Source organism: Oryctolagus cuniculus, chromosome 16, assembly GCF_051225735.1.
Source record: "Oryctolagus cuniculus isolate XC-2025 breed Fujian yellow rabbit chromosome 16, ASM5122573v1, whole genome shotgun sequence".
In the NCBI taxonomy this organism is placed as follows: Eukaryota; Metazoa; Chordata; class Mammalia; order Lagomorpha; family Leporidae; genus Oryctolagus; species Oryctolagus cuniculus.
The window spans coordinates 19,010,827-19,033,089 of NC_142882.1; the positions used below are offsets into that span (position 1 = coordinate 19,010,827).

A 22,263-nucleotide genomic window follows, 5' to 3' on the forward strand; every position below is an offset into this window, starting at 1 on the left:
CGCGCACTGCAGCTGGGCCGCGGCGGGGGCGGGGCCGGCGCCGTCCAGGGCCCAGCGCGGGGCGGGCGCGGCTGGAGGCCACCCCTCCCCCCGCCGCGGCCCCGGCTGGAAGCGGCCTGGCGCAGGCCTGGTTCGCGGTGGCGTGACCGCCCGGGGGCGGGGAGGGGGGCGCGAGGCCGTCCAGGCGGCCGCTATGGGCCGGGACGCTGGTTGGTCCAGTCCCAGAGTCCACCGTGCCTCAGTTTTCTTGTCTGGGAAATGGGGACAATCGTGCTACCTTCTTGGACGGGAGCCCCGCGACCTGTCCCAGCCCCCAGCGACCGCACCACACGACACCACACATGCGTATAAAAACCATTTTAAATTAAAAGAGAGGGAGTTTCAGTGCGCACAGGTGGGAAGACAGAGGGCCCGAGCCGCGGCCCGTGGGCAGCGTGGGGAAGACCCCCCAGCAGGACGCGGTCAGCTGGGTCCTTGGGCTGGAGTTCACAGCTCCGCCTTCCGGAAGCTTGCTCTGTTCAGGGAGTTCCTGGGGGGAGAGCGGGGCAGGCTCAGCATCGCTCCCCGGCTGGCTCCTGGGTCTCTCCGGTCCCACCCAGCCCCACGCAGCCCTGGGCGCAACCACAGGAGGTTCCAACACGCCCATCTTAGAGATGTAGGGACTGAGGCACGCACAGATGCCTGCCCCGGACGTGGCTGCCCGGGGGAGCCTGCCCTGTGTGTGTCCCCCCCCCCGGGTGAGGCCCCATGTGCACTGGTGGCCTCTGCCCTCCCCTCTCCAGGGTGCAGGGGCCCCGTGGGGCACCTGAGGCCGGCCGGGGCCGGGGCCAGCAGCTGGGGCGGGCGCTGGCTGAGCAGCGGCTGCAGGGCCTCGCATAGCCGGCCGTAGTGGCGCTCCAGTTCCCGGTGGTATTCCTTCTGGTCGGGCCCGATCAGAGCCTTGTTCTTCCGCAAGGCGTCCTCGCACCTGGGGGCCGGACGGCAGGGCGGGGCGGGGGTCAGAGCCGGAGCCGGGGGGCCCTGGGGGTAGGGGGGAGGCGGCAGCAGGCCCAGGAAGGGGCCAGGCACGCGGGGAGACGCCACAGGCGCGCCGCCGGCGGGTGAGGGGCCCCAGGGCCGCCCCGCGCGTGGGCGCGTGGGCGCGTGGGCGCCTACTTCTTGCAGAAGTCCTTGAAGCAGAGCCGCAGTTTGTTGTGATGGCGGAAGAGCTTGGGGTCTTCGGGGATGTTGGCCAGAAACACCTGCGCCACCTCCAGGGGGCCCTGCGGGGGAGCGGGAGGGGCTGTGAGGGCGCCCCCCCGGCCCCGCCCCCTCCCCGGCCCTGCCCCGCCCCCCGCCGTGCCTGGTTCACCGTGGGCCCCACGGAGCCCTGCAGCACCATCTGCAGCATCTTGGCGTCGGGCGGGTCCTGCTCGGTGGCAAAGGCCAGCTCGCGCGTCTTCTTCTGCATGTCCTCAATGGCCACCTCCACGGGCGTCAGCACTGTCTGGGGTGGGGTGGGGGGAGAGAGCTGTGCCGGCTGGGGGTGGGGGTGGGGGGAGAGCTGTGCACTGGCTGGGGGTGGGGGTGGGGGGAGAGCTGTGCACTGGCTGGGGGTGGGGGTGGGGGAGAGCTGTGCACTGGCTGGGGGTGGGGGTGGGGGGAGAGCTGTGCACTGGCTGGGGGTGGGGGAGAGCTGTGCACTGGCTGGGGGTGGGGGTGGGGGAGAGAGCTGTGCACTGGCTGGGGGTGGGGGTGGGGGAGAGAGCTGTGCACTGGCTGGGGGTGGGGGAGAGCTGTGCACTGGCTGGGGGGGTGGAGGAGAGAGCTGTGCACTGGCTGGGGGTGGGGGGAGAGCTGTGCACCCTACTGGGGTGGGCTTTGCAGAAGGCGTGGCTTGAGGCTCAGCAGCCTGTCTGCTGGGGGCGGGGGGTGAGGGGCGCCCCTCTGCTTGGGGCCTAGCTGCGGGGCTGCTGCCTCTGGTGCCCTTGACCCTGGGGCTCCATGTCTGGGGACTCCAGGCCTTCCAAAAGCCATTATTTGAAAGGCAGAGCGCCATAGAGAGAGAGAGAGAGAGAGAGAGAGAGAGAGAGAATCTTCCATCTGCAGGTTCCCTCCCCTAATGGCTGCAGCATCTGGGCTGAGCCAGGTGGAACCCAGGAGCCAGGAGCTCCATCCGGGTCTCCCACAAGGGTGGCAGGGCCCAAGCGCCTGGCCCACCCACCCTCCACTGCTTTCCCAGGCGCATCAGCAGGGAGCGGGATGGGAAGTGGAGCAGGCTGGAGGGCAGGGGCCCTCCCCGGGCTGGCCCGCACCTCCTCGCGGTGGCACACGCGGATGCGCGTCTTGATGTAGGGGAAGGCGTGGTCCGTGCTAAGCAACGTCTTGCGCTTGTACTGCACGGGCAGCTCGCCGTGCGCGCGCCCGTCGGGCGTGAATGGCGTGCAGAACAGGAAGGTGCGCAGCCCGTAGTTGCGGTCGAAGTAGGTCACGCGGTCCTTGAGCTCGTAGGTGTCGAAGTGAGGCTCCACGTAGGTGATCTGGATGTAGGCCTGGGGTGCGGGGGGCGGGGCGGGCGTGAGGCTCCCCGCAGAGGGCCCCTGGGAGGCGGGCGGGCGCGGGTGGGCGGCGAGACCCACCTTGTGTGGGTCCAGCTTGGATTTGTCCACGGGGTTGGAGTCTTTGATGATCTCCACCACGTCCTCCCCAAAGCGCTCGGTGTAGAATTCCTGCGGGGGGCGCGGGGCCCTGAGTCAGCGCCGCGGGGCGCCCCCGCACCCTCCGCCCCCCGCCCTGCCGCCTGCCCGCCGCCCTGCCTCCAGCCGGTGAGAGATCTCCGCCAGCTTCGTGATCGATGGCTCTTTGTATACGAACTCCTGCTCGTCCAGGTCGCCAAAGCGCGCGCCGTAGAAACCCACTCGGAAGTAGGTGCCGAAGACGCGCTGGGGGCCTGGCGGGGGTGGGGGGGCTGTGGTTAGCCTGGGAGGCCGCCCTGGGGGAGAGGGGCACCAGGGCCGGGGCGGGGGCACCCCTGCCCGGAGAGGAAGCAGGGTGGTTCCGTGTGTACTCACGAGGCAGATCCGAGTACCGCAGGGCAGAATCAATCGGTGGGGGCCCGAGGTAGGGGGTGGACAGAGAGAATCATGGTGAGGTCAGAGGTCAGAACAACCCCCCCCAGGCGAATCGTTCCTGGGCAGGGAGCCCGGGGATGGGGGGAGCAGAGGCCCTGCCGCCGCACTGGGCCCCCACCCAGCCTGCCCGCTGGGGCGCTGGGCTTCTGCCATCTTTGGCCAGAAAATTCGCCCCAAACTAGGAGATGCCTAAAAATAGACCCAAGTAGGGAAGAGGCAGGATGGGGGGGTGTTCACCCAGGACGAGGGGCAGAGACGGGGTGGCGGGGCGGGGAGAGCCAGGGGCTAGGGAAGGGGGCAGGCGCAGGGGCGGCTGAGAGCCAAGGGCTGATCCTGACCGCGGAGGGAGAGCCCCCTCCCCTCCCGTCCCCAGCAGTGACCGAGCCGGCCCTGGAAGGCTCCCAGCCGGGTGACTCACAGGCTGCCCCGCGGATCTGGGGCAGGAGAGGGGGCAAACAGGCGGGGAATGCGTCATCACCCCCCTCCAACAGCCGTGGCCCCTCCGGCGCGCCGCCATGTGCCTCTGGCGCCCCCTGGCGGCCTTATGCCATGGCTGGCTGGACATCATGGGGGTCCCAGAGGCGGGGGGGGGGACCCACAAAGGCCCCCCCTGCTCACCTCCCAGCCGGAGCTCTGCAGGGAAGAGGAAGGTCAAGGTCAGCGGAACCTGTGGGCAAGGAGGTCAAGGCCAAGGGCGGGGTCTGGGGGGTGCCGCGTGCCCACCTGGTGCATGATCTTGGTGAAGGCCTCCTGCAGCTTGCCGTGCACAGCCGCCAGCTTCTTGTAGTCGCGGTGGGCTTCCAGGATGGGGATGAGGTTCTTGTAGACCTCGTTCACCGCCTCGTACAGCCCGCCCTGGGGGTCAGGCTACAGTCAGGATTCCCCCAACCCATGCTCCGCCCCACTCTTTATCACCTCCTCCAGGAGGCCCACTGGGACCACCCCCAACCCAGATGGAGCCCCAGCCTTTGTGCTGGGCCCCCATGAATCACTCTTTGGTCTCTACCACTTTTTACAAATGTATTTGGTTAAGAGGCAGAGAGAGACGGAAAGCAATCTCCCATTTGGTTCACTCCCCAGAGGGCTGTAACAGGCAGGGCTGGGCTGGGCGGAAGCCAGGAGCCAGGAGCTCCGTCCAGGTTTCCCAGGTGGGTGGCGGGGGCCCTTGCGCCATGGCCACTGCCTCCCAGGTGTGTGTCAGCAGGAAGTTGGAACTAGAACTCCAACACAGGCACTGCTGGGGGCGTCCCAAGTGGTGTCTCCCCTGTGACTTCAAACACCCGCCCCCTCCACCACTTGTGACAAACACGCCCGGCGGCCCCTGGTTCTCATTCCCCCTCCCTTTCCCAGAGGGGAACCAGGGCTAGGGCCCCCCCCAGGCCCCTCCTGCTGTGTGGTCGCGTGTGTGTGCCCCTCGCCCCCGGCAGCTCCGGCATCAGCTGGGCACATGGCAGGTGCACTGTGATGTCCACTGTCTCTCCGAGGGGCTCTGTCCCCCCGGCTCCTGAGACCTCTGTCTCTGAGACCCCAACCAGGGAACAGCAGTTGGAATGACATCAGTACAGGGGCCAGCACCACCCGCCAAGGAGGAATTTTGCCAGGGGAAGCCAAGTTGGACCCCGACCTCCCACGCACGGCTCAGTACCGGCTTCTGAAAATGCCAAGAACCGAGAGACAGGCGAGGCGACACCACGGAGACGCAGTCGGCCCCACGCGGGCTGCAGACTCCCTGGGGACAAGGTCCCAGGCCTCCACGTCAAATGCAGAGCAATCAATTGCCTTCAGCCCCGCAAGCAGGTTGGCGAGCACCCTTTAGAACCTAAGAAATAAAGGGCCGGGCCGTGGCTGTGGCATAAAAAGGTTAAGCCTCTGCCTGGGCTCGGGTTCAAGTTCCGACTGCTCCACTTCCCATCCAGCTCTCTGCTGTGGCCTGGGAAAGCAGTAGAAGATGGCCCCTGTCCTTGGGCCCCTGCACCTGCGTGGGAGACCCGGATGGAGCTCCTGGCTTCAGATTGGTGCAGCTCCTGCTATTGTAGCCAAGTGGGGAGTGAACCAGCAGATGGAAGACCTCTCTCTCTCTCTCTCTCACTCTCTCATTCTCTAATTCTGCTTTTCAGATCAATAAATCTTTTTAAAAAAAGTTACAGAGAGAGGGAGACAGGGAGAGAGAGAGGTCTTCCAACCACTGGTTCACTCCCCAGATGGCCACAATGGCCAGGGCTGGGCCAGGCCGAAACCAGGAGCTTCATCTGGGTCTCCCACGTGGGTGGCCGTCTCCCGCTGCATTAGCAGGGAGCTGGATCAGAAGTGGAGCAGCCGGGACTGGAACTGGCGCACATAACAGATGCTGGCATTGCAGGCACGGCTTAACCAGCCACGCCCCAGCACCAGCCGCTGGCACCTCTTCTGAAAGACAGTGGGTGCTGGCCCGAGTGCCTGGGCCCCTGCCACCCACGGGGGAGACCAGGATGGAGCGCCTGGCTTCTGGCTTCTGTCTGGCCCAGCCTGGCTGTTGCAGGTATTTGGGGACTGAACCAATGAACAGAAGATTTCTGTGTGTGTGTGTGTGTGTGTGTGTGTGTCTGCCTTTCAAATGCATAAATCTAAAAAAAAAAAAAATCCAACAAAACAAACCAAAAAACCTCATTTTATGCTTGTCTGAAATTTTCTATAATAAAACAATTTAAAATCCTAAGTGTAAGTTTACGAAGCGTCCACAAAAGTTTCTGGATGGGGCAGGTGGCAGGTGTTTAGCTTAGTGGTCAAGAGCGCCTCACGCGGGATACCTGACCTCAGCTTCCTGCTGCCCTGCGCCCTGGGAGGCAGTGGTGCTGGCCCAAGGGACTGGCCCCCGGCCACCCAGGGAGCCTGGGTTCAGCTCCGGCCCCACCCCGCCCCGCCCCACTCGCGGTAGGCATTTAGGAGTCGGTCAACCAGCCAGTAAGAGCGTGCTCTCTGTCTCTCTCCCTCTCTCTCTCTCTCTCTGCCTCTCAAATGAATTGAGAACAATTTTTTCTTTTTCAAAGTTCATGGAGGGACTTGCATCATGGCACAGTGGATAAAGCTACTGCCTGTGATGCTGGCATCCCACAAGGGCACCGGTTCAAGTCCCGGCTGCTCCACTTCCCATCCAGCTCTCTGCTATGGCCTGAGAAAGCAGTGGGAAATGGTCCAAGTTCTTGGGCCCCTGCACCACCTGCGTGGGAGACCCTGATGGAGCTCCTGGCTTCAGCCTGACCCAGCACTGGGCATTGTGGCCATCTCGGGAGTGAACCAGCGGATGGAAGACAACCCCCCCCCCCCCGTCTCTGTCTCTCTCTGCCTCTAACCCGCTGCACCACAGAGCCGGCCCGGGTGGCGGTTTCTGAGGGTCCCAACTCCGTTTCTTCCCGATCCCCAGGCTGGGACAGGGTCCTGGCAGCGGCGCCCGCCCCCGCAGCGGCCTCACCGTGGTGAAGTGGGCGGCTGCCTGCTCCAGCAGTGCCACGAGCCCCAGCTCCGTGAAGTGCTTCCCGGTGCAGAAGCCCTCCTCGTCGGGCGACAGGATGTCGTCAGAGATGGCCGACTCCTCCAGCACGTTGGACGAGATGTTCTGGGGGGTGGGCGGCCAGCGTCAGGCCTGGACCCGCCCCTGCCCAAGGTCCTGCCCCACCTGGTTCAGACCGCCCACCCCCCCCCCGCTAGTGCAGGTCCTGTCCCCCCCCCCCGCAGAACCGCCCCCTCTGGACCCCCCTCCCGCTAGCACAGGCCCTGCCCCCTGGCGCTGGCCCCGCCCCTGCCCGGCCCAGACCCTGCCTCACCTGGCACAGACCATCCCCCACTGGCACAGGCTTTCCCCGCCCCCCCAATCCTGCTAGCACAGGTCCCGCCCCTGCCCAGGCCCCGCCCCTGCCCGGCGTGGTCCCCCCACTCACCTGGAAGGACACGCAGCCCACGGGCAGGTGGCGGCTGTCCTCCAGCAGGGCCAGGTACTCGGCCACCAGCGCGGCCGCGTGCACCATGCACTGCGCCGCCTCCGCGTGGTTGCCCAGCTCCGCGTGCTTGCCCGCCATGTTCTGCAGCCACGTCAGCCGCAGGTCCGGGGAGCCCTGGTAGCCCCGGGCGATCCTGGTGCCCGGGGAGGTGGGGGGACTCAGCCGGTGCCCTTGCCCGCCTCCGTGTGACCCACGGCTCACCCTCCCTCCCCCAGCCTGTGTCCTGTCCCGCCTGCTGCCTGCCCCTCCGCCCACCTGCCTGAACCTGTCCACCCCTTCAGCCCCTCCCCTGGCCGTCCGTGACCCGACCAGCCTCTCAGCACTCCCGTCCGCTTCCTCTGGTCACTGACCACCTCCCTTGGCCAAGTGCAACCCTGTCCGCACCTCCTCCACCTGTCTCTCCATCCACCCCACCTCCTCCACCTGCTCTCATCACCCACGCACCACCCCTCTTCCCGATCTGTCATCCCTGCACCTCCCCACCCCTCCCTGGCCCCTCACCTGTTGCTCACCTGCTCCCCTCCCGGCCCCTGCCCGCCCCTGCCGGTGAGTGGGCGTGGCTGGCGCCCCCCACCTGTACATGAGGTCCATGAGCATCTCGGGGTCCTCCTGGTGCTCCTTCATCTTTACCGTGTCCGTCAGGATCATGTGCAGGTTGAACATCAGGTCCTGGACCTGCAGCCCACAGGGGCGCGGGGTCAGGGGTCAGGGGTCAGGAAGGGGAGGAGCCCAGCCCGGGGCGGCCCCGCGGGGTCACCTGCTCGGCAAAGGTGCTGTCCCGCAGGCCCGCGTCCTCCTCGGCGTAGGTGAGGATGGTCTTGAGCGAGCGTCGCAGGTGCTCCTCGCTGAAGTTCTGGGTCGTCCCCACCAGGGACGACAGCGACATGGTCACCTGCATCTTGACGCGGGCAAAGTTCTGCGGGCACAGAGGCAGGAAGTGGCCACGGGCGCCAGATGCCCGCGGTGGGGTTGGCTCGGGCTGCTGGCTCCTTGCCCCACCCACTAACAGCTCATCTCAGGGCCTGTCATTCTTCCTCCCCTCCCCCCTGCCCCTTCTCTCTCTCTTTCTCTCTCTCTCTGAAAGGCAGAGAGAGATCTTCCATCACTGGCTCACTCCCCAAATGCCTGTAACAATCAGGGCCAGGTCAGGCTGAAGCCGGGAGCCAGGAGCTCCATCCAGGTCTCCTACGTGGGTGGCAGGGGCCCAGGCATTTGGGCCAGCACCTGCTGCCCCCCAGGGTGCACCTCGTCAGGGAGCTGGGACTCGAACCCAGGGCCTCTGATACGGCATGCCGTGTCCCAAGTGGCATCTCACCCACTGTGCCACTCACCCGCGGCATCCGCTCTGTCCTGACCCCCTCCTCCCGCTCCAGTGCTGGGGACGGCCCCGCCCCCAGCATTTGCCCCGCCCCTTCCCCAGCACCTGCCTCGCCCCTAGCATTTGCCCCACCCCTGCAGGCCCCACCCCAGCACTTGCCCCGCCCCTCCGGCCCCGCCCCGCCCCCAGCCCCCACTCACGTTGCCGATCTCGAAGTTCTGGCGCATGAGCAGGTAGAGCGAGGCGCTGGCGTGCACGCGGATGGTGCTGATGCGGCTGCCGCAGTGCCGCAGGAGCCGCAGGCAGAGGTCGGCACACAGCTCCGTGTCCTCCTCGAACAGCAGCTCCGGGAACTGCCCGCGGGACCCAGGCACAGGCGGCTCAGCCCCTCCCCGCCCTCGGGATGGGGTCGCGGCCCCTGGCATCTGCCCTCTGTGGCTTTGGAGTCACAGCTGGGGTTGCGTCTGTGCTGTGCAACCCCAGGCCAGTGCTTTGGCCACTCTGACTCCCCGTTCCCAGCCCTGGAACCGCTCAGGGGGCTGCTGGGGGGCGGGCTCACCTTGGACACCAGGGCCCGCTGGGTGGCCAGGCCGTGCTGAAGGAAGACGGCGCTCTGGGCGCTGCCCAGGCTGTACAGGACCACTTTCAGCACGGCGCCCAGCACGCTCTCCCGGGCTTCCGACAGTATCACTGTCTTTGTGGGGGGAGGGGGGTCAGAAATCCCGGGTCAGAGACGGGGGCGTGTGCGCGGTCAGAGCGGAGGGCGGGGCAGCTGCTGGACCAAGCCGCACCTGCACGATGATCTCCAGCGTGTCCAGCACCACCAGGCTGGCCTCGGTTGCCAGGTTCCCATCGACTAAGGCCTCGTGTTCCATTTCATCCTTGGTCCTGCAGGGGGGAGGCGTGGTCTTGGGGAGCCGCTGGGGCGGGGCGGGAGGCGGGAGGGCAGGGTTGCGGGCCACTCCTTCCTCAATGGAAACCTGCCAGAACCCAGCCGCTGGCTCCGGACCCTGGGCGCTCACTTGTCCACGCGGTCCGGGGGCTGTCGCCAGTGCGTGACGCTCTTGCGCCAGCGGACATTCTCCTGGTTCCCAAACGGGCTCCTCTCTGCGGGGCGCGCACACACATGGAGGCACAGAACAAACGCACGAGGCGTGAGTGCGGGAGAAATGGACGGGCAGGAAGTTCCCCCTGGGGTGGGGGTGGGGCGCAGGCTGCTGTGGGGGGGGGAGGCGAGTCCCCTCCCCACGGGGCGGGCGGTGGCACAGGGTCCCGGCGCCCTCACCGCGGCTGCGCCGCACCATCTCCTGCCGGGCACCGATGGTCCCCAGGATGGCCTCCTCCAGCCGTGCCTTCATGTCCAGCGACTTCTTGAACGTGAGGCTGCTGATCCTTTCAAAGACCTTCTTCCCCTGGGTGGGGCGGAGCACGGGGGCGGGGTCAGGGTGGGCGGGCCCTACTGGTTGTTTTATTTTTCTTACAAATGTTTAGTTATTTATTTGAATGGCAGAGAGATAGGGAGAGAGAGGGAGAGCGAGAGAGCGAGCTTCCATCCGCTGGTTCACTCCCCCCAATGGCTGCAATGTCCAGGACTGGGCCAAGCTGAAGCCAGGAGCCAGGAGCTCCATCCGGGTCTCCTGTGCAGGTGCAGGGGCCCAAGCACGTGGGCCATCACCTGCTGCCTTCCCAGGCCACAGCAGGGAGCTGCATGGGAAGTGGAGCAGCCGGGACTCCAGCCGGTGCTGATACAGGATGCCAGCAGGCAGGCGTCGGCTTCACCCTCTGTGCCACAACCGTTCTGGTGGGACCTGGGCTAGCCGGCTCCTCTGCTCCCAGACCTTCCCCACCCCGGGCGCCTATGCTCCAAGACACAGTTCAATCCCTTCCTTTTGTAGGGTGTGGATATGGGTCTTCCCCTAAGGGTTTGCGGGAGCCTAGGAGCCTTGATGCCCAGTGTGGCACTGTTGGGAGGGTGTGGGGCCTTTAAGAGGTGGGGCCAGGTGGGTGCCTTAGATCTTAGGGGGTGTGGTCTCAGAAGGGATTAAGGGCATGCTCATGGAATCTTGGTTAGTTCTCACAAGAGGGCTGCTAGCAACGTGGCCCCCAGCCCCAGGGCAGCCCATGCCCTCGACACACTCAGCACTCCGGGGACCCTGTCTGCTTCCTGCTCCACAGGGCCCCGCCCAGCCCCGCCAACCTTGTACTCGAAGGCGGCCAGGCAGAGGTACAGCAGGTCCAGGAGGCGCCCGAGCTGCGGGAGGGCCAGGTCGGCAGCCCAGCGCTGCAGGAGGGCGGGCTCTGCGTTCTTCAGCACCCACAGCACGCAGGCCAGCAGGGTGCGGCTCGATTCCGCCGAGAGCGGGCAGCCGGAGCGAGGCGCCTGAGAGAGGGGGAGGGATTCCATCCGCGGGTTCATTCCCCAGGCGGCTGCTACGGCCAGGCCAGAGCCAGGCGCCTGGAACTCCCTCTGGGTGGCCCATGCACCTGCTACCTCCCACAGCCTACCCCTGGAGGAAGCTGGGGGCGGGACACCAAGCCAGGCCCTCATGTGGGACATGGATGTGTCCACCAGCGTCCCCCTGGTCTCATTTTGTCCACGCCATGCTAGCATGAGATCACTTCTTTTGCCCCCCCCTCCCGGAGGGACCAGCCTCGCACTCACCGTGGGCGGCCCCTGGGAGATGCTGGGCCGGGAGCTGGGGGCCAGCGGGCCGCCGGCGATGGCCATGGCCACCGAGGGGTTGATGCTGCCTCCGAAGTCCCCTTCACCGTCCGTGTCAGAGTCGAGCAAGGAGGCCAGTCTGGAGCGCTGGCCCGGGCCCTCTGCGGGCGACACACCGTGGACAGAGGGGTGAGGCTCGGCTCGGGGCCATCCCGTCTCATGATGCCAAGCCAGGGTCCCTTGCAGTCCATCCCCGGAACCCGTGACCCGAGCTGGGACGCCAGGCAAGGCCCACAGTGGCTTGGGCCTTTTCGGTTCTGGCCATGGCTACAGACTGAACTCCTAGCACACAGCTTGGCCCACAGAGTACAGACGACGGGGACAATGGTGATGAAGGTGACCAGGGCAGGCATGATGGCAAATGCTAATATACCGCTGCTATGATTACAGCGCCAGTTAGCCATCATATCTACGCCCGCTAAAGTCATTAGCTCTTGGTTTTCAAAGCAGCCCTACCTACGAGGGAAGCACTTTTATGGTCCTTGTATGGACGATGAAGCGGAGGCATAGAAAGGTTAAGGCACTTGCCCAGGGTCACACAGCAGGACAATGCTGGAGCTCGGATCTTAACCTGAGCAGTCTTGCTTCCCAAGACTATGGCCTTAAGAAAAGGATCCCCCACCCCGTCTTGGAGCAGCTGTGAGCAAATACAAAGCTCTTCAAAGCCCCCCTACCCTGTCTGCCTGCGGGAGCGGAGGGAGGCGCCTCGGCGGGGAGACACTGCTTTGCGTCACCCCTGGGCACCATGTCCACAACACAGTACAATGAAACCACAGGGCGCACTTGGGCTGAGGCAGGAAGGCGTGGCCGGTGCAAGAACACAGCAGACCACAGAAGCAGACAGACAGACAAATGCTGAGTTTAGAAGTTGGAGGGAAAGTGTAAAAATGGCCCCAAAGATGGAGATTCTCAACAGGAAATCAGAATCTACACGAAAAAAAAAAATCCGAACGTTTGATAACAGAAATGTGCGATGGCTGACATCGGCAGGAGAGACGCTTGGTGCACACAAACCCCTCCCACCTGAGCCCCCACGGCGGGGAGCGCGAGCCTCGGAACAGAGCGACCGGAGGGTCTAACACACGTGCAAGTGCAGTCCCGGGAGAGAGGCAGAGAACAAGGGGGCGGGGTCAGCAGAGCGCGGCTGAGAACTTCCAGAAATGGCCGAGAGGAGCAGCCCGCAAGCCCCAGGTCCCTGCTCCCAGCCGCTGTCCCACGGGGCCCCACACAGCCCCCACCCCGTCATCCTCACTTCCTGTCTTTCTGGGAGGCGGGGATTCTCTGTGGAGCAGCTGGGGCTGCTGCTGTCCCCACCTGGCAGGTGACAAACCCGAGAGCTGAACAAGGCGCCATGGCAGAACCTGCACCTGCCCTGCTCTGACCACCCAGGCTCCTGCCCCAGCCCTGCCCTCCTGGCTGGCCCAGCCCGTGTCTCATGGGGTGGATTTCCACTCGGAAATTGTCTCGCCCCAGCCCGGCCCCGATCCACTGACCAGCAAAGTCGTGCAGCCGCGGCAGTGTGTCCCGGGCCAGCGACAGCAGCGGCAGGTACAGCTCGGCCACGCGGGCCTTCACGGTGGTGTCCGTGTAGCGGGGGTCGGTGTCGTGGCTACACAGCAGGCTGTGCACAGCGCTGATGGCTTTCTTATGCAGTACAGATGCCCTGGGGAGCAGTGTGGTGCTCAGCATGGGGGGGGCTGCTGGACACCCCCACCCACCACGGGGTCCAGGCGGGGCCCGGGCTCACCCCTCGGCCTCAGGGTCAAGGGCCAGCGCCAACTCTGTCAGCAGCAGCCCAGCCAGGAAGTGCTGCTGCCGGAATGGCCCGCTCAGCTCGAACATGCTGGCCAGCTTGGGGTCCGGGGCCTGGCTGGAGAAGGTGGAGCTCTGTATGGGGTGGGGGGGAGGAGTCAGCACTGGCAGGGTGCCCGAGGTCCAGGGTCAGAGGTCAGAGGTCACCACAGAACTCATCCAGGAGGCAACAGTGTCCAGAGCCAGAGAGGAGAGATCGGGGTTAACTCATCGGGGTGTGGGGGTCAAAGGGGAGGGGTGAGAGAGCGTGGGGTCAAAAGTGCACAGCCGAGGGCAACGGCTGTGGAGTGAATTTTAGGAGTCAGAAGCCGGAAGCGGACCCTTCTGGAAAACTGCGGAGAAAGGTGGGTCAGGGTGAAGGGTCGGAGATCAAAGGTCAAAGGTAAGGAGTCAGTCCGGGGGGATAGCGACTCACAGCGAAAGGGAGAAGAGGTGAGCGAGCCACAGAAGACTGGAGGTGAGAGGTCCAAGGTCAAGGAGGAAGGGCAGCAGTGAGGCCAGCCCACCTGGGAGGTGGTGGAGGACACGGAGGGCGAGGGCGAGGCCGGGGGTGACAGGGGGCAGCAGGGGAGGTTGAGGGTCACGTAGTGCTCGTGGCTGCACAGGATGCGGGTGAAGTCCATGCGCAGGGTCAGCAGTGCCGTGGGGTTGGCGGCCGACTGCAGCCGAGTCGCCACCTGCGGGACGGGAACTCTCAGAGGCGCTCCTGACGCTGCCCCGCCCACCACCGCAGGCACCATCCGCCCAGCTCCCAGCTCTTTGCCACGCCCACACCATCTGCCACACCCACCACCACAGGCACCATTGGCCCAGCTCCCAGCTCTTCGCCACGCCCACGCCATCTGCCACACCCACCACCACAGGCACCATTGGCCCAGCTCCCAGCTCTTCGCCACGCCCACCACGCCTTTACCTGCTTGTAGTGGGCTCGGACCAGGCTGAAGACGAAGCCACGGTCCGCCAGGGACAGCAGGTCGCTGAGGAAGAAGGCCAGGCTGGCGTTGAGGCGCTCGGCCAGCTCCGCGTCCTGGGGACACGGGACACAGGGCCGGTCAGGCCACACCCACTCCGCCCGCCGGGCTCTCAGGGCCAGCCCGGAGGCGCCAGCCGCTGCCCCGAGCCCTGGGGCTCTCTGGACGGCCTGGGCTCCGGGGACCCTGGGCCTTTCTCCTCCCTCCGGCCATCTCGGTCGAGTTAAAATGTCCTGTGGTCCTGTTCAAGCAAATCCATCTCTGTGGTCATGCAACGGGCATTCAATGAGCGCCTGCCCGGAGCCACGCCCTGTGATGAGAGGGGCGCAGGGCCTGCCAGGGGTCCCCCCTCATGGTCTCCTCCGGGGAGACGGATGGACAGCAGAATTCCAGAACACTCCATGTGCTTTGAAACCAATTGAACGGGGTCACGTGGCAAGAGAGGCCCAAAGCATGAGGGCAGAAAGGCGTCTTGTGGAGGGGGAGAGGTCTGTGCAAAGGCCCTGGGGTAGCACACCCACCTGATGTGAGACAGGGGCAGGAGGCCCCGCCCACAAACACCTGTCAGCCATTGGGACCTCAGAAATTAGTCTTAGGAGGAGCTGTCGGTTCCCCTCTACCCAAAGAAACAAAATACAAAAGCAGTGGACTCTGGGTCCATGGAGGACGGGGACTGGGTCTGTCTTATGCATCGAACCTGATACAGTCGGTGCTTAATAAATGTAAGCGAATGAATGGGGCTGCTGGGGCCATCCCAATGGGTGCTTGCCCCTCAGCCTGGGCCAGCCCTCGGGGAGGCCCCATGGAAACAAGGCCAGCACCTTTGCAACCAAGCCGGAGGCCGCGTGGGATTGTGCAAGGGCTGGCCTGGGCCGGCAGGGCGCTCCCAGAGCCTGGAACTTTCGGGGCGAGCCCAGCGGTTAACAATCGGACAATCTGGCAGCAGCGGAGCCGGTCCTGCAGGCACGCCGAGCCAGGGCCGCCCCTGGGGACAGCGTGGGTGTCCTCGGAGAAGCCCCCCTCTCCTGCTAGCCACTGGCTTCCGCCCCTGCTCAGCTGTGCGGTGCCAGCCGTCTTCTGCCTCAGTTTCCCCAGCAGCAAAATGGACATAACGATAGTGCTATCTGCCCGGGTTCCTGGGAGGGTTTCATATGATCCACCTAAAGGGCTGAGATATACAGCTGGAGCTCAATACATGCTTGAGATGATGTCTATTATCTTTTTGGCTGCCTAGCCCCCAGGGGCACTGGAATTGGCGGTCCAGGGCCTGGACAATCGCCTGGCTCTCAGAACACCAACATCCATTTATTAAGCTCCTACTGTATACTGGCACTGTGCTAAGGGATCGGTCTCATCACTTGCCTGCTCTCACGCCTTCCCATCGCCCCATTCCCTGCACCCCAGGAACACCTGCCCCTTCACTGTTTTGTTTTGTTTTGACAGGCAGAGTGGACAGTGAGAGAGAGAGACAGAGAGAAAGGTCTTCCTTTGCCGTTGGTTCACCCTCCAATGGCCGCCGCGGCCGGCGCCATGTGGCCGGCGCACCGCGCTGATCTGAAGCCAGCAGCCAGGTGCTTCTCCTGGTCTCCCATGGGGTGCAGGGCCCAAGCACCTGGGCCATCCTCCACTGCACTCCCTGGCCACAGCAGAGAGCTGGCCTGGAAGAGGGGCAGCAACCGGGACTAGAACCTGGTGTGCCGGCGCCGCAAGGCGGAGGATTAGCCTAGTGAGCCGCGGCGCCGGCCCCCTCACTGTTCTTACACCCAGCCTCAACGCCTCTGCACTGGCCGCTTCCCCACCCCCCAATTCCCCATCAACTCAAGTCCCCTACCGCAGGGCAAGAACTCGGGACTACTGTGTCACCCAGGACTAGGCGCTCCCAAAACAGATGGTACAAGAATAACCCGTCAGGCAAACCACGCCCTGGCAGCCGGGCGCCCCCGCCTGGCCAGCTCTGGGACCGCGCTTGGGCCACGCCCCCCACCCTCACCCCATCCAGGCCGCGAGTCCCTGACCTTGTGCGCACGGGTGATGACCTCCAGGCCCACAGAGCCCACCAGGGCAGAGATGTCGTCCAGGAAGCGGCCTGGGAAGCGCAGCTTTCGCGGCGTGTCCAGCCGCTGGCCCAGAAGCAGGTGCAGCGCCATGCTCTTCACCTGGGGGCGGGGCCAGAGGGGTGGGGCGGGGCTTGAGAGGCCTGCCAGAAGAGGGCGGGATTTGGGCCGCAAGGGAGGTGGGCCTGGGTGTGAGGGCAGGGCCTGAAGACCATGGATGGAGCCTAAGGGGTGTGGGTGTGGCCCTCATCCCTACGTGGGGGTATCTGAGCGCCATTCCTCGGGGTCTCCTGTGCAGGCTGGGGGCGGGGCGCCTCTCTCCCGGGGCGGTGGCCCTCCCACGGAGGGAGGCGCGCTTACCATGAGCTTGAAGAAGAACCAGGCGTTCTGTAGCACGGCCTCGCGCACCGCACTGCCGCTCACGACCCACTGCAGAGCTAGCTCCTCGTGCAGCAGCTGCGGGCAGGACCACGGCCACAGTCACGGCCATGGCCACCACGAGCGGCTGCTGCCCCCTCCCGCTCCTCGCAGGCCCCAGAAAGCACAGAGCTGGAAGGCTGGGGTTAGAGCAGCAGGTGGAGAGGGCCAGGGCCGGGTGCCCACTCGCTGGGCTCTGCAGACCCTGCTGGGCTCCGGGCGGGGGCGCAGCACACCTGGGGTCCCCCGCCCTCCCCTCCCACTACCTTCTGCGCAGTGGGTCTCGGCTGGACGGCCGGCGGGGCCGACGAGGCACCCTCGAGGTAAGAGGAGGCCCGGCTAGAGCTGCGATCGGTGGCCTACGGTGGGATGGGGCGAAGAGAATGGAATGGCGGGGTGGGGTCAGCGTGGAGAGACAGGAGGGGGTGGATGGAGCAGACGCCTCCGCACGCGGGTGGTGGGGGACAGGAGAGAGAGAGAGATCCGTCCGCGCACGGTGCCTGGGGCGAGATGCGGCCCCCAGGGAGTGACGCTGGCCTGGGAAGCTGTATCCTCAGGTTCCGTGTTGGTGGGGCTTGGGGCCAGGGCCTTGGAAAGGCGCGAGGGTTCGCCCAGGCCACGTGGGCATCAGAGGCGAGCCCCGAGTGAGCACAGGTGGTCTGTGCGGCCGCGTCCCGCAGCTCTCCACCCCCGAGGGGTGTGGCAGTGGCTCGGGCAGACCCATCTGTGGGAATGAAGGTGTGGGTGCAGGTGGAGGTGGGGAGACCCACGAGGAAGCCACAGCGAGTTGACGGGGCAGCTGAGAGAGCCCACTGGAGGGGGCACTGGAGGAGGGCGTGGCCAGAGCGGCCGAGTGAACAGTGAATGGAGGTGGAACTGCGGAGGTCGGTGCAGACGCCAAGAGTGGGTTCGGGTGAAGGCGCTGAGGGTGAGGCCGGCGCACTACACACGGGCTAGCTCAGGCAAGGGCCATTATTGGGGCTACCTCCTGCTGGACTGCCGCCTCCCTACGGGTTCTCCAAGGCCCGGCTGACCCCTCTGGGAGCCGAGCGTATCCGGGGCAGGAGAGGGGGGTGCCCCGTTAAGAACGCTGGCGCCCAGGGGTGGGCGGGACGCGTGAGTTCAGATTTCCAGGTTCCTGGCACGGCGATCCCAGGAGCAGACGGTGCAGAGGAACCCCCTTGTGTGTGCTGCGTGGAGTTCCCTGGGCCTGCCATGGGGTGCAGAGGGGGGAACCCCAGGGCCACCTCTTCTGAGCTCCCCATCTGTCCACGTGTCTTTTCCTCTACCTTGGACACCCACTCTCCCTTCCCTGGCAGGCTCCATCTCGCCACTCAGCCACGTGCACCTAGGGGGCGGGGCATTCAGCCACGCCCACCTAGGGGTTGGCTCAGGGGCTCCACTGGACCAAGCTCCTCCCCACCCCCAACCCTGGCCCTGCCCGCGAGGGCTGCAGACTGCAGGGCTGGGCTGAGCACTTTTTTCAGAGTCCTGACTATACCTGATGATTCAGCCACAGTGTAGGTGCACGGTTTAGGGCTCAGGGTGAGCCTTGAACTCCGGTCTGTCTGGCACCAAAGGGGCAGGCTCTGGGGAGCCCAGGTCAGCTCTGCCAAGGGGACCCGAGAGAGAGCCCCCAAGCACAGGTGCATTAAAGGGAGGGGGGCAGGCCATGCGGAGCAGTGAAGTTATCAGTGACTGGATTTGCATACATTTGCATGCTATTTGCATTCAGCCCTTGTGACTCTGTCTCTGTCCGAGGCTGTGCTGGCTAAGGAGGCCCAGTGCTTTCTGCAAGGCAGACAGCACAGCCCCAGACAAAGGCAGGTGGGGGCTGCCGCCTCCTGCAGGCAGCCCCCCTAGGTTAGATGGCCATGGCCAGGGAGGTGGGAAGCAGCTCATGCCGGGGTGGTGCAGTCATACACGTGCAGGGGTGGCGGGGAAGGGAGGGCACCTGTCTGGGGTCGGCCCCGCAGTAAGGGGCCGCCCGCCGCAGCACGGCCTTGCTGCCGCCCGGAGCGTAAGCGGAATTCACCCAGGAGTGGGAGCGATCGACGCCCTGGAGACACGGGATGCGAGGGAGCATCCCGGGCGGGGGGCAGAGGAGCAACGTGAGACGCAGAGCCCGGACGCCGCCTGCCCGCCTGCCGCAGCCAGATGTGTGCCTCCGGGCACTCACGCGCAGGCCGCGGGGCATGCGCGTGCCCAGTGTGCCTGGGGACCTGCGTACACGCGCACATGAGCGTGGAGTATACCATGTACCATGTGTATGCGTGTGTGCGTACCCATGTTCATACGTGCAGGTCTATGCACATGTGTTCATGTCTGTACCCACATACATGTGTTCCAATGTGCACAGGGTGCAGGTGCATGTGCCCTGTGTTGATATGTGTGGGTGTGTGCACTGTGCACGTCCGGGTCCCCCTCGTTCCTCATCCTCCACCCACAGGAAGCGCCTCCCCCTGCCCCCGGCAGCCGCGGCCACTCAGGCTGCAGACGCCAGGCCCCCCTCGGCCTACCTTGCTGGCCAGGATGCGGGAGACCTCGTCGTCCACGGAGCCCGGGGCCACGGCCAGGTCGGGGTTGCTGCTGCTAATACTCTTGGAGCGGGCCAGGTAGAGGCTGGGGGGGCGGCCGGAGCCCCGGGCCATGGTGGCGGCCTGCACCGTGCCTGGCGGGGCCCCTGAGCAGGGAAGAGACGGGGTCAGCCCCCTGCCCACCGCCCCGACGGCCCCTGGGCCCCTTCCCGCTCGGCTGCCCTGGCTGACGTCCACTTCCCTCTCTGAGCCTCTACGTCTCTCACCTGTAAAATGGGTCAGCTAACAGCTGCTGCATGGGGCACTGTCACTCACGTGAAGTGGGCACGCCCATGATCCCCATTATTGGCTCAGGGAGGTGTGACCACTTGCCCCAGGGTCACAGAGTTTATGAGGGGCAGAGCCCGGATTCAATACCAGGCAGCTACTAGAGATGTGTGCTGATTGGCTGAGTCACCTGCCAGTCAAGTGCATGGCGCTCACACCCCTGGGGAGGGAACAGAAGTGGGGGAAAGAGCCTCTCTCTTGCAAGGAGCCCCAAAGGGTCCCAGGGCCTCTGCTCCTCTGTGCCCGGGGTCTCTCCTGCCTCCTGGGATTTCCCAGCTGCACTTACCACCCGGAAGGCCGGGCTCGGTGCCGGGGAGGCGGAAGGCGTAGTGGACGTAGGCGGCCAACAGTGGGCAGTGGCCCCGGGCATCCTGGGCAGACTCCAGGCTCCGGTGGACAAGACTCACCACATGGGCCATTGCTTCAAAGGCCCCACGGCCCAAGTTCACTGCCGGGCAGAGCAGAGGTCAAGTTCCAGGGCCCGCGGGCGCTCACCTCCCCCACCCCTGCTTTCCGGAGGAAGAGTGGGTGTTGTCCAAGGGGTCAGGCGACCGTGGCGGGATCACACAGGGCCCGCTTCGGAAACCGAGGCCGCGCCGGCTCACCCATCTGGCCGCCGATGATGGGCGGCCGCACGACCAGCTGCACCAGCTTGTCCAGCACGTGGTGGGAGAAGGCCACCAGGGGCTCGGGGCTGGCGAGGCGCAGGGAGGCCAGGCTGGCCCGCAGCTCCTGCTCCACGGTGCCCTCGCTCAGCACGACGTCCTTGAGCCGGAACGGGAAGGACCCCTCCTCCAGGACGTGCACCAGGGTGAAGAACTTGTCCAGGTGGGGGTCCTGGACCGAGGGAGACGGGTGCTGAGCGAGGCCCCCGGGCACGCAGCCCACCCTGCCTGCCTGAGTCAGCAGCTTCCCTACGCGCTCGGCCTGGCTGACCCGAGTCACGTCCACGGCCGCAGGCCGGCCCTCCCTGGCCAGCAGCACCGGTTGCCCAATCCTGGGGTGATCAGGAGAGGAGGGGGCAGCATCCCCCAGGTCCTGGCTGCGCCCCGTACCTGGGGGTGCACGGAGGACACAGCCGTGAGCTCCACGCTGAACACGCCTTTGTGACCGTCCACCCAGCGGGTGCCCGGCAGGGCCACCTGTGGGAGGGAGGGAGGGAGTCGCCCGGTGGGCCCTGGCCGCCCCTCCCCCAGGATCAGGCCACCATGGGGCATTGCGACACCTGGGGGAGCAGCCAGGCACCCTGCCCCCAGCCCGGCCCCCGGGGGACTAAGAAGTGGGGCTTGGGAGGGCTGCAGGCCCCTGCATTCCAAGGGTGGACATCAGGTGGGCAGGGAAGTGGGTGGGGATGGGGCGGCCACAGGCCCTGGGGTGCAGCTGGGGGGACAGGAATTACGAAGGCCATGGCAGAGGGCCAGGGGGACACAAGCCAGGACAAAGGACAGGAGGCAGCAGGGCCTGTGCGGGGCCCCGGGCACGTACGTCGGGTGTCAGCATGGAGTAGCTGGGTGGGGGCTGCTCCAGGGCCACGGGCAGGCAAAGGGGCCCCGTGCGCAGGCGGCCATGCTGCAGCAGTGGGATCCACTGCAGGGGAGAGGGGCGGGGCGTCAGAGCTGGGCGGGGGCCGGGGTGGGGCTGGGCGGAACTGGGGTGGGGCGTCGGAGCTGGGCGGGGCCAGGGCGGGAGCGGGGCAGGGCGGGGCTGGAGGGCAGGCAGAGGGCTCTGCGCTGCAGCAGGGGAGAGGGGCGGGGCGTCAGAGCTGGGTGGGGCTGGGGCGTGGCATCTGAGCTGGGCGGGGCCGGGGTGTGGCGTGGCATCTGAGCTGGGCGGGGCAGGGGCGTCAGAGCTGAGGGGGGCAGGGCGAGGCTGGAGGGCAGGCAGAGGGCCCTGCGCTGCAGCAGGGGAGAGGGGCGTGGCATCGGAGCTGGGCGGGGCCGGGGCGTGGCGTCAGAGCTGGGCGGGGCAGGGGCGTCAGAGCTGAGCGGGGCAGGGCGAGGCTGGAGGGCAGGCAGAGGGCCCTGCGCTGCAGCAGGGGAGAGGGGCGTGGCATCGGAGCTGGGCGGGGCCGGGGCGTGGCGTCAGAGCTGGGCGGGGCAGGGGCGGAGCCAGAGGGCCGCTCACGGTGAAGCCCACTGGCGTCTCCAGCGCTGTGCCGGGCCGGGGCTGGCAGCTGATGTGGTAGAACGTGAACAGCAAGTGGTGGTTCTCGGTCACGCAGGCCGGGAGCCGCAGCTTGAACTCCTCGTAGAACTCGGGGGACCTGGGAGGGAAGGGGGGCTGCGGGGAACTGGGACTTCCGCCGGCCGCGTTCCTGCACCCGCACGGTCCCCACTGCCCGCTTGGGCCCCTCCAGTGCTGCCCACGAGCGTGCGCACATGCGTGGGAAAACCACACGTGTATACACATGTGGGAAAACCACGCATGTCCACACACACATTTCTGTCCGTGCAACATGTCCACATCCTGTGCATTTTTTTCCATGAAGATTTTTTCCATGAAGATTCCATGTAGTCATGGATTTCCAAAGGGAGAAAAAAAACTTTTTCACTTTTTTTTAAAAAAAAGCAGATGGAGAGAGAGAGACAGAGGTCTTCCATCTGCTGGTTCACTCCCCACGTGGCCCCAGGAGCTTCACCCGGGGCTCCCACGTGGGTGGCATTGCTGCTGCCTCCCAGGGCGCATGAGTGGGGAGTTGGGATCAGGGGCGGAGCCAGGACTCGGATACGGGGCGTGGGAGCCCCGGGGCAGGGATTCTAGTCTTCATTCCTCCATTTCCCTGTGAGGGGGTGGGTGGGCAGAGCCAGCCCCGCCCCTGCCCTGCCCCCTGGGCGTGGCACGCACTTGTTGTGGTAGACCACCGCGGTGTAGGCCTCCCGGGTGAACTCGCTGCAGCTGGACTTCCCGAAGATGACCTGCGGGCCCGGGGACCCAGGGGAGTGAGTGTCCGGTGCCCCCGCCCCGGGCCTGCCCCTCCCCCACCCAGGCACTGCCCAGGGCCGTGAGCGGCCGGTGCCCCCT

General features: G+C 65.9%; 1 protein-coding gene across 5 annotated transcripts in view; it reads right to left on the reverse strand.

Moving 5' to 3' along the window:
• Positions 1 to 342: 342 nt before the first annotated feature.
• The window catches only part of DOCK6 (dedicator of cytokinesis 6), a 39,563-nt gene continuing 17,642 nt past the window's right edge, over positions 343 to 22,263 (reverse strand). Inside the window, exons 16-50 of one of the 5 annotated variants that reach the window (XM_070059091.2) lie at positions 22,087 to 22,157; positions 21,367 to 21,505; positions 20,728 to 20,829; positions 20,298 to 20,384; positions 19,848 to 20,079; positions 19,529 to 19,690; positions 18,898 to 19,061; positions 18,333 to 18,437; positions 16,645 to 16,737; positions 16,322 to 16,417; positions 15,923 to 16,063; positions 13,850 to 13,963; positions 13,443 to 13,613; positions 12,872 to 13,011; positions 12,618 to 12,787; positions 11,065 to 11,225; positions 10,600 to 10,782; positions 9,688 to 9,814; positions 9,425 to 9,509; positions 9,194 to 9,290; positions 8,962 to 9,096; positions 8,603 to 8,755; positions 7,842 to 8,000; positions 7,659 to 7,759; positions 7,025 to 7,217; positions 6,559 to 6,702; positions 3,834 to 3,965; positions 3,729 to 3,743; positions 2,796 to 2,921; positions 2,619 to 2,708; positions 2,295 to 2,531; positions 1,343 to 1,486; positions 1,156 to 1,262; positions 806 to 967; positions 343 to 529 (exon numbers count right to left, since the gene is read on the reverse strand). In XM_070059091.2, the coding sequence (XP_069915192.2) occupies positions 487 to 529; positions 806 to 967; positions 1,156 to 1,262; positions 1,343 to 1,486; positions 2,295 to 2,531; positions 2,619 to 2,708; positions 2,796 to 2,921; positions 3,729 to 3,743; positions 3,834 to 3,965; positions 6,559 to 6,702; positions 7,025 to 7,217; positions 7,659 to 7,759; positions 7,842 to 8,000; positions 8,603 to 8,755; positions 8,962 to 9,096; positions 9,194 to 9,290; positions 9,425 to 9,509; positions 9,688 to 9,814; positions 10,600 to 10,782; positions 11,065 to 11,225; positions 12,618 to 12,787; positions 12,872 to 13,011; positions 13,443 to 13,613; positions 13,850 to 13,963; positions 15,923 to 16,063; positions 16,322 to 16,417; positions 16,645 to 16,737; positions 18,333 to 18,437; positions 18,898 to 19,061; positions 19,529 to 19,690; positions 19,848 to 20,079; positions 20,298 to 20,384; positions 20,728 to 20,829; positions 21,367 to 21,505; positions 22,087 to 22,157 (4,581 nt within the window). In that variant the 3' untranslated portion in view covers positions 343 to 486. Of the gene's footprint in view, positions 530 to 805; positions 968 to 1,155; positions 1,263 to 1,342; positions 1,487 to 2,294; positions 2,532 to 2,618; positions 2,709 to 2,795; positions 2,922 to 3,728; positions 3,744 to 3,833; positions 3,966 to 4,755; positions 4,930 to 6,558; positions 6,703 to 7,024; positions 7,218 to 7,658; positions 7,760 to 7,841; positions 8,001 to 8,602; positions 8,756 to 8,959; positions 9,097 to 9,193; positions 9,291 to 9,424; positions 9,510 to 9,687; positions 9,815 to 10,599; positions 10,783 to 11,064; positions 11,226 to 12,617; positions 12,788 to 12,871; positions 13,012 to 13,442; positions 13,614 to 13,849; positions 13,964 to 15,922; positions 16,064 to 16,321; positions 16,418 to 16,644; positions 16,738 to 18,332; positions 18,438 to 18,897; positions 19,062 to 19,528; positions 19,691 to 19,847; positions 20,080 to 20,297; positions 20,385 to 20,727; positions 20,830 to 21,366; positions 21,506 to 22,086; positions 22,158 to 22,263 lie in introns of those variants that run through there. The other 4 variants (XM_070059094.2, XM_070059093.2, XR_016223368.1 and 1 more) reach the window with 4 other exon arrangements.